Source organism: Mesocricetus auratus, unplaced genomic scaffold (assembly GCF_017639785.1).
Source record: "Mesocricetus auratus isolate SY011 unplaced genomic scaffold, BCM_Maur_2.0 Super-Scaffold_100013, whole genome shotgun sequence".
Lineage (NCBI taxonomy): Eukaryota > Metazoa > Chordata > Mammalia > Rodentia > Cricetidae > Mesocricetus > Mesocricetus auratus.
This window is the reverse complement of record NW_024429196.1, coordinates 50,031,242-50,045,616: the sequence shown is the minus strand read 5'-3', so window position 1 is coordinate 50,045,616 and position 14,375 is coordinate 50,031,242. Positions and strand designations below refer to the sequence as shown.

General features: G+C 37.4%; 1 protein-coding gene across 1 annotated transcript; it reads right to left on the bottom strand.

The window, feature by feature from the left end:
* Positions 1-451: 451 nt before the first annotated feature.
* On the bottom strand, positions 452-10,187 carry LOC101842042 (prolactin-4A1-like). The gene is made up of 5 exons (XM_005066433.1): positions 10,173-10,187; positions 5,270-5,467; positions 3,594-3,698; positions 2,120-2,299; positions 452-640 (listed from the first exon to the last, which is right to left on the bottom strand). Exons 1-5 carry the CDS (start codon positions 10,185-10,187, stop codon positions 452-454), a joined length of 687 nt encoding a protein of 228 aa, XP_005066490.1.
* Between the last annotated feature and the right edge of the window lie 4,188 nt (positions 10,188-14,375).

Here is a 14,375-nt window from a genome sequence, read left to right as displayed (position 1 = left end):
TAGTTTCATATTTATATCTTAATGCTTCAGACTTTTTGAAAAAGTCACAGTGTTTAGGGATGGTGTAATACTCCTTTCTGTGGATATTCCACAAATGTGAGGGGGTAGAGAGTGACTTTCTTTCATAATGTAGCTTAAGATCTCCATGTTGATGAGCTATGGATGGATTGATAGCAATATCATCCTTTGACTTTAATAACTTCACACATGCATTTTGTGATTCTAAGGTTGTGTTTCAAAGTATATTATTTGCCACGCTAACTTCTGATATCTGTGACATCTGATAACAACAATTCATCAATATTTTTAGTAGACTTTGCAATAAATCAACAAAAGTATCTATAATAACTTTGTTTAGACATTTTAATTACTCAAGCACAGGTTCAACATACAGGCATGTAAAATATGTATCATTGAGAAGCATCACTGAGACAGAAGGAAAGGATTGCTCTTAGCAGTTTCTTTGAACCATTTGGCACTTTACAAGCTTCAGATACATTTCCACATCACGTGAGTCATTTCCCAAGCAGTGAAACAACTTATAAAAGGCAAAATATCTGGTGTCTCTGTTGGTTGAATGCAAAGATGCCAATTCAGACCAGGCAGGTGTGTTCACATTTTCTTCAAGTGCATAATTAGCCTAAACACCAAAATAATATTTAAGCATTAATTATAGGTGAGAAGTTGGGATTCTATTTCTTCTACATGTTAAATTCAATTTTGTGAAAAGTTAGTATTATAGCATGGACTTTCATTTATTTGGAACAGAGCACTTAGAACATGCTGGCTATTAAGTGGGGCAGATTGGTAATTTTGTGGCATGAAGTTGTTGCCAGTAAATTTGTTTTTCTAGGATGTTATGTAATTGGTTACCTGTAGGGTGAGATCTATGTAACTGTAGCACTGTCCACGCTCGTTTGGGTTTGGTCACAGGTACATAGAACTTATGGGGCATAAAAGAGCTAGGAGAAGGAGACTCTTTGGTTTCCAGTTTCTGCCTGGAGAGCACCATGTGGACCTTAGATTCTCAGCTTTCTTGGCTTCTCACGTAAGTGATTTCTTCCTCAGTAAAATATCATAGGGCATTCCTATTTTGTGTAGCTTAATATTTCCGCATTAGTTACCAAATGGAAAATTTCCACCAAGACAGAAGAGCAAGTTAAAAAATACCTCAAAAAACAAACAAATAAACAAATAAAAAATCCACCTCTGGTTCAATTTCATGTATGGAAGACTAGAATCTTGCAAGATTCTCAAGGTTCCACCCAGCTTTACAGACTCAATAAAAGACTACTAGTTGTGTAGATGCTGCCTTGATAAATTATAGGGATAAGGTCTCTCTCTTTTTGAAAGCTGCTCTACAGTTTCTGTTTTCATTATTGTCACCTGTGTTGGAGGTTAGGAGTGGTAACTTTCTTTGATGCAACTTCTTTTGTGTCACCCATTCTCTTGCAAGTAACTCTCAACCTCTAAGAACTCAAGTAAAAACTCATCATTTTACAAAATTGGACTTCATTGTAGTTGTTACTTTGATCTGCCAGATGAGTAGACCTATTTGTCTTTTGTCTCCCCAGGAAAATCTCACACAGTATACGGGCAGACAGATAGGCAGGTAATAATTTGCTATCCAGGAAAATGGAAAGGCTAGCATAAATTCTGTCAATTATTGAACTTTATATTTCTTCACAATTATCCCTGCTTGTTTTTATGTTTTATGGATCTAGACATCACACTATTATTCTTTTCTTACTTTCTACTAAATAAATACCCCATATAGTGTATGCATACAAATCTTTCGGCAAAGTGAGGGTTGGAATTAGTGCTTTAAGATATAGATAGTAGTTGATCACTGATTGTAATAACTGCTGGGATAGTTACACATTTGTCTCTTGGTCCAGAAAGGTCAAAATAATTATGAGGAACAGCTGTTTTCTTCTGAGATCCCTGAGATCTGAGGTACTGAATTGTGTGCCTATGAGTATTAATAGTGAGTACACTGGCCTAGTTGGATACCCCAATTTGTTTGCTGCAAAGGGAAGTGCTTCAAAATTCATTTGTCATTAAATAGGTTACCCCATTCATGTATGAGAAAGACTAAGAACTTTGGGAGGCTACTCACCTTTTGGATGATGTTCTTCATGTCCTCTATGAGTCGTCTATTTATACTCTTAATCTCCAGGGCTTTTGTGAGGTCAGGAGGAGTGTATCCCAGCTTGTCACCCATTTCAGCCCACAGATGGTACAAAGGGTTAACCCAGGCTTGCAATAGATTGTGTGCCAACTTCAGTAGGACTTCCAACTATGCAACAACAATTGAACAATCACATTATAATAAAAGATATGCAGCAGAGTTAGATACAGGCAGTTTTTGCTCAAGTAGCTGAAATAGGCTCTCCTTTATTGATTCACATGCATATGTAGAACATTCTTTTGTTGGTACAGATTTTAAAAGTTTAAACCGTAGCCACTGTCTTCCTGCTATAGAATATGACAAGGTTAAATTTGGAAATATCAGAAGAGTTTTTATGAAGTTTCTAGCCAAGTACTAACTCTTAACTATTGTCCCTTCTTTTTTGACTTCCTTTTTTATATTTCTATGATTATATTATTAATTATTATTATTATAAGTACTAAATAAGAATGTAGATTAGAAAATACTGAGCCGGGCATTGGTGGCACACGCCTTTAATCCCAGCACTCGGGAGGCAGAGGCAGGTGGATCTCTGTGAGTTCGAGGTTAGCCTGGTCTACAGAGCTAGTTCCAGGACAGCCTCCAAAGCTACACAGGGAAACCCTGTCTCGAAAAAAACCAAAAAAAAAAGAATACAAAATACTGGTGACATTAAGAAAAACAAGGAAGATGGAATACATCTGTGGGGAAATTTTGGATATGTGATAATGTTCATTGTAAATTACTTAAGTTGCTCATGGAAGGGAATCAAAATTGAGAGATAATAACCATTATAAGTTAGAGACAGCATCACATTTAAATTCCCTATTACAAGAGTGGCTAGTTTATTTTGAGGAACATCATATTGCACTTTGTGGGACTCCTTTCTTCAAATGACTTCTAGTCTTCTAGTTATGACATAGGTAAAGGTAGAGAGGACTGAGAGGGGTGGGCAGTTATGTAAAGAAACAAAGTAGATCCAAAGAAGACGTAAATGTCAAGAATAGATGGCACAGTATTCACCAATGCTAAATTCTGCCAGCACAGGACCTTGTGTAACATATGATGACCACAACTCTATTAGTGCTTCATTTGCATGCACATCAGTACATGCTTAACCATGAGCTTAGAGTTGACTCATACTTCAAAACAGTAAGTACAATATCAGAGGCAAGGCATTAAAAAAGACTTTTCTGAATGGACAGTATATAGACCTGCTATAATATTACTTAGCAATGATTTAATGTAATTTGTTTCAATGAGATTGCTCTTTAATTTCTAATTCCTTATCTAATTTTTTAAATTTATTTCTGCAAGGGTGATTGTCATATACTCTGTAATGCAATATGAGTAATAAATGTGCATTAGAAAACCAGAGCACTGCTTCAGTCATTTTGGTAACAAACCAAGGCTAAGAACTCACTTCAGTATTTTGGGCTTGCTCTTTGTTTTCTGGTCTAGAGAGTGCAGAAGTGTGACATCTGATGATCCTCTTGTGAAAACCCCGGTCATTGGCATAAAATCTATTCTGAAATGAGAAAACACTCAATTAGTTATCATTTCTAAGTCAAGGAAATGAATCAACAACTTGGTATTAGTGTATTTGATAGCTATGCAATTTTAAAATTAAATAATATGCAAAATAAAAATAAGGAACTAGACAAGTTTTTATCGACTTATTTCCATTCAATTTTTTATACATCTGGTTTTCTGATTTCTCAATTTCTTTCCCTTGCTATTCTCATCTTTTCTAAAAGTTTTTTATATTTAATAATTTTATTTATTTTAATTTAAATTGTTTATTTTTTTACTTATTTTTATTTTAATTTTAAATAGCTTGTTTTACATGTCAATCCCATTTTCCTCTCCCTTCCCTCCTCCCGCATCCCCCCACCATTCCCCCATCCTCCCACCCTATTGCCAATTCCTTCCGCATAGGGGATATCTAGAGTCTATCATTTCACTCAGGGTAGGGGCCAGGCATTTCCTATTACATGGTAAGAAGACACTAAAAACTACAAAACTGTAAAAATAAGTGTTATAATATGGTAATATTTGTGCCACTGCCAAAATTCTTATACATTTTTATTCATTAGCTTCTTTTTATTACCTTTTGATCAAAACTGATGTTCCTTAATAGTCATCATACCTGTAGAACTTCTCTTTCAAATTCCCCTGTATCTGCACAAGTGTCATACATTCACAGCACAGTTGTGTTGTAGCAAAATGAGTTCTAAACTGCCTAGCACAATATATTGGGAAATAGTAAATGATAACCCAGTTAAAATAGAAAAGTATTAATTACATAAACATTGGCTAATATGCCATTATTTAATTATTACATTTACTTTGGTACACTTATTTGACACATTATTATCAAAAAGTACTACTACTGAGAAAATTTGTGATAGTTTCAAGGAATTTCTGGGAAAGTATAAATATGAAGTGATAGAAAAGCTAGTGAGTATAATGTATGGTAGGAATATATATTATAAGCCTTGAGCCCCATTCTTACATGCTAATTGATGTACTTTCACTATTCTAAAATAGATGGCAGACCACTTTCAAATTACCTTCACCAGCTATGCTTTTTAGCTCTAAACTAGAACCACCAACTTAAGCTCATATCTTGGAATTAATTCTGTGATAGTTCTTAGCATTTGGGGATTTCTGAAGTTACTTGATTATTTTTCCTCTTTATCATTTATTTTCAATGCCTTTAATTTTATTCAATTCCCCAAATTTATTGTGAAGCAGTTCTCTTTTATTGGGTATTCATAGTGTCCTAAATGAAGGACATCAATGGACATGTGTCTCCTATACAAAGAATAGAAAACCAAAGTATTTCCTCAGCCCTTTACTCCTGAGCTTTGTGTTAAGTAAGTTAAAGTTAAAACACTGAGAAAAATCACTGTATTCCTAGCCAACATTTGACATTTCACAAAACTGTGCTGTTCTCTCACTCCACATTTCAGTAGCTTAAGGTTTTCCCTGTGGAGGTACATTATGTTGAAACAGGCCCATGATATTTTCTCCTTTCAGCTTCACTGGCATGAAAAACACACTGTAAAGACTTAAAGGGTCAGTGAGGATACTTACAAAGTGAGTGGACAGTTTTGAAATTAGGTGATTCATTCCCTGGGATAACTTGATTGCCTCATCCAACATGTCCCCAAAGGGTGAGCGATAGGAGATATTCAACATTTTAACATTCATAGTGGAGGTCATGTTCTCCCCATGGACCATGGATACCAGCATCAAGAGCAGTGTCCCTGTTAAAGAAGACCACTGTGAGGTCTCTTCCTATGAGGCTATCAATAGTCATTCTGACCAGGTATTGGTGGCACATGCCTTTAATCCCAGCACTCAGGAGGTAGAGGCAGGAGAATCTCTGTGAGTTCAAGGCCAGCCTGGTGTACAGAGCGAGTTCCAGGACAGCTCCAAAAGCAATACAGAGAAAACCCGTCTCGAAAAACAAAAACAAAACAAAAGAGTCATTCTGTCTGTGAAGCCTAAGATGTTCCCTTTTCCTTCCTTGACACAAGTTGATACTTTTTGTCTGGGTGGAGGAATAGCCTCTTGTGTGGTATACATTTAACTAAGTAATTACACCTCTTAAGAATGTTTCTGTATTTTTCCAAGCATTTCTAACTTAACTTGAATCTCACCCTGGATGAACTAGTTTTTCTCTTCAGGTAGGTGAATGTCTTGGGGATTTCTGGTAATTTTCAGTGTAAAATTTGCCTCAATTTGTCCTTTTTAATTCAGTGTCAATTTGAAACATTTTGGACACTGATATGACAAGGACAGCACAGTTCATTGGTTTGATTCATTTTTCCTGTCTGATTTAAATCAAGACATGTTTCCCGGATTGCTGACATGAAGGATGAAGGCAGTTCTGCCATGAAAATAATGTCATAGCATGGGTTTTCTAACTCTTCACAGTCACATCATAGTTTTGTCCTTTTGTCAAAAGTTCAAATAAGGTCTTCTGAATCTGATATTTGCAACAACCATCTTGATATTCTGGGCCTTCATAACTATTATCACATTATGTCGATGAAAAACATGATGTACAGAGGCTACCTGATTTTTCATCATCCCAGAATCAATATGTTCAGACAGAAGGACAGTATTGTGAGTTTGTACTTTGTCACATCTTATATACCTGTGAACTCTCATTGTGCATCTTTGTAGCAAGAGCCATATATATAATTATGAGGTCCAGTGCCACCTGAAGTTGTTAGTCTTACATGTAATCTACATTGCTGTAGATTGCCTAGGAGATTGATTGTGTCTACTTCCCCCTGCTCTGTGTAGCATATACCTTTTCAATTTGTGACAATGATAGCTGATAATTTCATCATGAATTTGCCTATAATTATATTGACTGGGACATAGTTGTAACATATTAATAATTTGTACTCTCAAAATGATTAACAGGTATGAAAGTATGAAATTTAAGTCTATCTGCTTTAGTTATATTAACCTGAAAATTTCAGATGCAAAACATGAGTTCAAGATCCTAATGTTCACATAACCTTTGATAATTCTAGTTGGAAATGTCCAATGTAGAAATAGGGAATTGGTAAAGATTTATGCATAATAAAATCCCTAAGCAGAAATACTAAAACAAACTAGATATGCAAAAAATTGTGTAGCATGTAAGTTAATCTTCAAACTTTTAACTAAAAATGATGCATCATCAAATAATTTATATCACATGCTAAGTTTCTAAATTCATAATAATTTCCCAAATTTATTTTATGTGTAACATGTATCTCTCCACAAAGCATTCCCATTCATAGTCTTTATGTTTATTATCTGTAGGGCTTTCACAGTTAAGGTAAGTTTTTGTAAAATCTATGTTATTACCACTAATTCTTGAAAATGTCATCAAGGCTCTAGAGATAAATACATAATCCTAACATTGGAAGAATGAAATTGTAAAAACTGAGTTGTATCCACGTGTGTTAGGCTTGTCTACATCAGTCTCCATAATTAAAATTACTTTAGATTTATTCATATCTAAGAACACATGGAGGTGACCCCAGAAAGACTATCACCCATTGATGCTTCTGTTCTCATTTTAGCCAGTGTCTCCATTTCTTTAATTCTGAATTTTTTATCTTACCCTGATTTGTACTTTGCATGGAAGTTTACAGAAGCATTCTTGGTTTCTATACACTATGTATCAGAAACAATCCCATTTTTCTAACTCAAGTCAAAGAGGGCACCAAGTGACACTAGAAATAAAAGCCATTTCAACTCAGCTTGGTAAAGTAATGCACTTCTTAGTCTTATCTCAAGGAACATGAGTAAGAGCAATACTTACATAGCAGAGACAAGGACAGAGGCATCTCTGAAAAGTCTCACTGCAGCTGGGATACCCAAGGAGGAGGATTCCATTTAGTTAACTTTCTACTTCCTATATATTCTATCAAAGCACCTTCAGGCCACACACTGCTTGGGAATTGGAGTAAGGGTGTCCTGAATCCCTCATGACATTCACATGACTCTACTCCCTCAGGGGGCGTTATGAACATGGTCATAGACCTAGTTATATGTTTATTCCTTTGCTTATTTCTTAATCATGACTGAAGGAGAATTTATATTATAGGTCAACACAAGAAGAATTGTTAGGCCTCAATTCTTGGGCTTTCTCTTTAGATTATTATAGTTTTGTCACTTCTGTAATTTTTGAAAGCCTTGGTGGTATGATATATGTATTTCACCAGTTCCCTACCACTCCAACACCAGACAGGAGCCACTTATTTTCAACAGCTTAAACTTTAAAGGGCTTTGTCAGTATCAGTGGAATACTATAAAGGGTTTACTGTATACCCTAGGCTGAAACTAGAAATAACATATCCTTGCAAAAACACACAAGATAATTTGCCACATAATATTATTTTAATGAAGCACTGTTAAAGCTTCCTTATTGGAATCTGAGGCATACCTGTCAGATTTTCAGTTATCACAGTGACTGAAGGAAACTTTAGTTCCTTCTGTAGACATGGATTTATATACAATCAGAATGTAGTTGACTCTTCATATAACAGTCATATCACATTGAACCAATGATTACATCTTGCATGAATTGTTAACAAATGGTTCATTAGGGCTTTGACATACTTGATTCCAATAGCAAGCTGAGTGATGTCTGGCATCATCAAATTCAGATGACATTGTGGGACTTCTTGTGCAGTCTATCCCTTTTTTCTTCATAGTCATGTGGTAACTTCAGCAGTAATCTAACCTTTTAGTTTTGGTGAGATTCAGCATGAACAGCAACAGTCTGTGTGGTGTGATGGGTCACAAGGATCTCTCTAGTTGACATTGCATAAGACAATCATTCTCAACTGGAGTTTTTCAATATGTGTATGCCTTGTGGGAATACTTTTCCCTATCATGTTTACTATCTTTTCTGTTTCTCTAATTGTATTTCCATATCTATTTGATCCTTGATGTTATTATTGTATAATGCAATGCTTTTCAGAGCATGAAGAGAGTCTCTGAAGGGGAACTACTGCTTGATTCAAACAAATGCAAATTGATAATCATATTCTGTGCCAAAGGAGATATAATATAAAACAAGTTAGCAAGCTCAAAAAGATCTTGAAGTTTGTTGCAGTTGTTTTCTCCAAAGAGCATCCTGGTTACAATCATGTAGGTGAAGGAAACTATGTTATTTAGCTTTCAGCAATGCTCTCCCATTCCTCATTAGTCCATTTGCTCTGCATCCTGTGGCATTTACACAGGTGCTTGAATTCAGGTAGTTAACGCAACAACTCTCTCTGCTTGTCCTAACCATTGGTTAACAGGGAACAAGGATTATTCACACTTGTCTAGTCCAGTTGTCTGCTTCAGGCAGGCCTTCTGGCCACTGCTTCCCTACTGGCCATACTTACCTGGAGCATAGGCACAAATGAACAATTCCTTCCACACCAGACCTCAGGTCCCCCAAACACTTAAACTATACTTACAGTCCACTCCTTTAAGCAATATTCTCTAATTCTGTAATACATCATGTGTTTCCATCACATACCTACCACAGCACAGTTTCTTTATATGGAGATTATTTACACTCGAAACCATCTGTGGTTTGTATAATTTCTACTCTTAGGATTGTTCCCACCATCAATCCTTCCATTATAATCTGATGTCTCAGGTGTCCCATATCCTTTCTTCATCTTTGAAGAATCTATCTACATTGATCTTATTTTAGAATGCCCTAGTAATAGTTGAATGAGTTTATTAACCAGGTCTCTCTTTTTATTTATGTTTTCCCTTTATTGAAATAGATTTTTCTCATATAATATATCCTGATTACAGTTTTCCCTCCTTCCACTTCTCCCACTTTCTGTCTCTCATTAGAAAATAATCAGGCTTCTAATAGGTAATAATATAATATGATCAAAGAAAACTAATACATCAGAATTGGATGAAGCAAGCAGAAGGAAAAGAGCCTAAGAGAAGGCAGAAGAAGCAAATACAGATGCAGAAATCCATTTGTTTGCAAAATCATAAATTCCCTAATAAAACACTAAATTGAAAGTCACAATATATACACCAAGGACCAGTAGGGTAAAAAGAGGTCAGATAAATATAAATAAAATAAAAAACAATAAGAATAAATTTAAAAAAGGAAAGTCCAGACAGGACATTATGACACAAGGAAACTCTAGGTAAAACCAAACACTACTGTTTTAACAACAAAGAAAAATAGTACTGATAGCAGCATTATTTGTAATAGCCAGAACCTACCTGGAAGCAACCTAGATGCCCTTCAACTGAAGAGTGGATAGAGAAAATGTGGTACATTTACACAATGGAGTACTACTCAGTGGAGAAAGACAATGGAATCTTGAAATTTACAGGCACATGGACAGCCCTTCAAGAAACCATTCTGAGTGGGGTATGTACTTACTCATATATGGATTTTAGACATGGATCAGGGGAGTGCCAGCCTACAATCCTAATGTCAGAGAGCCTGGGAAACAAGAGAGATATGCATGGTACCCCAGAGAAGGCTAATAAGGCAAGATCTCCTTGAGGGGATTGGGAGTATGGGGGAAGGGGAGAGGGAGTTGGGAAAAAGAGAGGGGGAGAAGAGGAGAGGAGAGGAGGATATGGGGGAGCCGGAAGGTTGAGTAGGGGGAAGAATAGAGGAGAGCAGGATGAGAGATACCATAATAGAGGGAGCTATTATAGGTTTGAGGAGACAGCTGACACTAGTGAGAGATTACCAGAGAGCTACAAGGATGATACCAACTGGCAAACTAAGCAATAGTGGAGAATTTGCCTTAAATGACCCTCCCTGATAATGAGTTTGATGACTATCTTATACGCCATCCTAGACCCTTCATCCAGTGACTGATGGAAGAAGATTCAGACACCCATAGCTAAACACTGAACTGAACTCCTGGAACCCAGTGACAGATAGGGAGGAATGATGAGCAAAGGAGTCAAGACTGGGCTGGTGAAACCCAGAGAAACAGCTGACCTGAAGAAGGGGAGCTCTTGGACCCCAGACTGATACCTGAGAGGCCAGCATGGGACAGATCCAGATGCCCTGAATGTGGGTGTCAGTGAAGAGGCCTTTGCAATCTATGGGACCTGGCATAGAAATGGACTTTGGGTGCTCTTCTCACAATGAGGGATGCTCTCTCAGCTTGGACTCTTGGGGGAGGGCCTAGAACCTGCCCTGAATGAAATGACAGACTCTGGATATCCCCCATGGAGGGCCTCACCCTCCCTAAGGAATGGATTGGGTGGGAGACTGGGGGAGCTGGGGAGGAAGGAAGGGAGGGAGAGGGAGCTGGGATTGACATGTGAAGCTAGCTTGTCTCTAATTTAAATAAAAATAGCATTAAAATGACTCCTAATGGAATTCTGCTATGCACATAGATCAGTGTCTTGCTCAGCCATCATCAGAGGAAGTCCCTCCAGTAGCAGATGGAAACAAATACATAACCCATATCCAGACAATATGCAGACTGAAAAACCTTGGAACATTCAGCCTAAATTGGATGTCTCTATCAAATCCCTTCCCTCTGAACTCAGGGAACCCTGCAGAAGAGGAGGCAAAAGAATCAGCGAGGATAGAAGATGCCAAGAAAAAAAGGTCCTCTATATTAACTCTATATCAACACAATCAGTGGACCACAGAGACAGAGGCAGCATACACTGGCTGCAGTGGGTCTACATGGCAGCTATAAGGAGAAGTAGACACACACTTGTCCCTAATCCAGAAGTAATCTCTAATCGCTAAGCATTTACAAAGAGTGTCTGATTGAGCAAAACAAACTAAATTTTTTCTTTTCTTTTTTGTTTTTGTTTTTCGAGACAGGGTTTCTCTGTAGCTTTGGAGCCTGTCCTGGAACTTGCTCTGTAGACCAGGCTGGCGTGGAACTCACAGAGATCTGCCAGTCTTTGCTTTCCAGGTGTTGGGATTAAAGGCATACACCACCACCATCCGGCAGAAGACAAACTAATTTTAAGGATAAGCTGTATTCCCAGAAATAGATGACCAACAGTAAATGAACTCAATGTCATCTTTGGAGGTTCCTTCTTTCATATGCCCTCTTTTCTTTTAAACTAGTTCAATAGTCCTACAATCACTCAAGCCATATTAAATATTTGGTTTTACAATTAAAGCCATATTTATCTCTTAAATTAGAATGTGCTGCTTTCCTATTGTCTTATAGGATATACAAAGATGTTCTAAACTCTTATATATCACACTGTGTAAGACAAAAAAATATAACAGGATATCTTTATTAAGACCATACAGTAATACATAGAGCATAAAGTAATAAGAAATGTCAAAAGGTTGCTAAATAATAAGTATTAAATATTGATATTTAATATATGCACACATATATTAAAATCTTAGTTTCTTTCCTGAATATGAAGCATGTACATATGTCACAAAAAGATTCAAGACAATCATCTAAGATCCAAGATCCAGTTATGCAAGATCCAAGATACATATCCTGGATTCGTAAACTTATCTATCAGGATTCAGTCAAACCATAAGAATCTCATCTCTCAAGCAATCTATCAGTTAATATGCTAGTGGAGTGTAGGTGACCAATAAGCATATGCAAAAGGCATCAGCATGACAAACCTAAAAGAAAGCAGGAGGTACCCTCGAACGAATTGGTACAGGAGAACACTTCCAGAACATAACACCAGTAGCACATACACTGATATTGACAGTTAATAAATGGGACGTCCTGAAACTGAGAAGCTTCTGTAAGCCAAAGGACACAGTCAATCAGACAAAAAGCAGTCCACAGAATGGGAAAAAATCTTCACCAACCCCATATCTGACAGAGGGCCAATTTCCAAAATATACAAAGAACTCAAGAAACTAGTCACCAAACCATCAAATAATCTAAAAGTGGGGCACAGAACTAAATAAAGAATTTTGAAAGACACATAAGAAAGTGTTCAACATCCTTAGACATCAGGGAAATGCAAATGAAATGAACTCTGAAATACAAACTTGCTCCTGTCAGAATGGCTAAAATCAAAAACACCAAAGACAGTTTATGCTGGAGAGGATATGAAGAAAGGGAAACACTCCTCCACTACTGGTGGGAATGCAAACTTCTGCAGCCACTTTGAAATCAGTATGGAGATTCCTCAGGAAAATGGGAATCAGTCTATCACAAGATCCAGCAATTCCACTCTTAGACATATACCCAAAAGATGCACATTCATATAACAAGGACATCTGTTCAACTATGCTCATAGTAGCATTATTTGTAACAGCAAGAACCTGGAAGCAACCTAGATGCCACTCAACTGAAAAATGGGTAAAGAAAATGTGATATGTTTACACGATGGAGTGCTACTCAGCAGAAAAAACAATGCAATCTTGAAATTGGCAGGGAAATGGATGGAACTAGAAGAAACCATTCTGAGTGAGGTAACCCAGTCACAAAAAGACAAAGATGGCATGTACTCACTCATATATGCATTTTCGATATAGAAAAAGGGATTACTACCTTACAATCTACACTGCCAGAGAAGCTAGGAAACAAGGAGGACCCTAAGAGAGACATACATGGTCTCCTGTAGAAGGGGAAATGGACAGGATTTCCTGAGCTAATTGGGAACATGGGGAAGTGGAGAAGGAGTTAGGAGAAAGAAAAAGGGAGAAGAGGAGGGGAGGGGAAAACATGAGGGAGCAGGAATGTTGACTCAGGGGAAGAAGAGAGGATAGCAAGAAAAGAGATACCACAATAGAGGCAACCATTATAGGTTTAAAGAGAAATCTGGTACTGGGGAAGCATCCAGAGATCTACAAGGATGATTCCAACTAATAATCTAAGCCATAGTGGACAGGCTATTTTACATGTGCTTCCCTGATAATGAGATTGATGACTACCTTTTATGCTACCCTAGAGCTTTAATCCAGTAGCTTATGGAAGCAGAAGCAGACACCCACAGCTAAACACTGAGCCGAACTCCTGGAATCCAGTTACAGAGAGGGAGGAGTGATGAGCAAAGGGGTCAAGACCTGGCTGGAGAAACCCATAGAAACAGCTGACCTGAACAAGGGGGTGCTCATGGAACCCAGACTGATAGCTGGGAAAGCAACATAGGACCAGCCCAGACCCCCACCCCCGAATGTGGGTGTCAGTTAGGAGGCCTGGGCAATCTATAGGGCCTTTGGTAGTGCATCAGTATTTATCCCTAGTACATGAATGGACTTTGGGATCCCATTCCACATAGAGGGATACTCTTTCCAAATGTTATGACAAACTTTCAAGATCCCCCATGGAAGTCCTCACCCTCCTTGGGGAGCAGAAAGGGGATGGGATAGGGATCGGTCGGGGACAGCAAAGGAGGGAAGGGAGGGGGAACTGGGATTGACATATAAAACAAGCTTGTTTCTAATTTAAATAAAAAATCATAAAAAGACAGTATTAGATTCTGTCTCTCTCCAGTCAGAATGGCAATCATCAAGAAAACTTATCAAGTGCTGGCAAGGATTTGGATAAAATGTAACCCTTATACACTTTTCATTTGAAAGTAAACTATTTTAGCCACTGTGGATATCAGATTGTATTTTTTCCAAGAAACTATATTAGAGCTTCAAATGACCCCATCATGGAATGTATATAAAAGACTCCAGATGAAAACATTGCTGACATACTTGTACATGGGCGTTCATCAAATCATTTTTCAT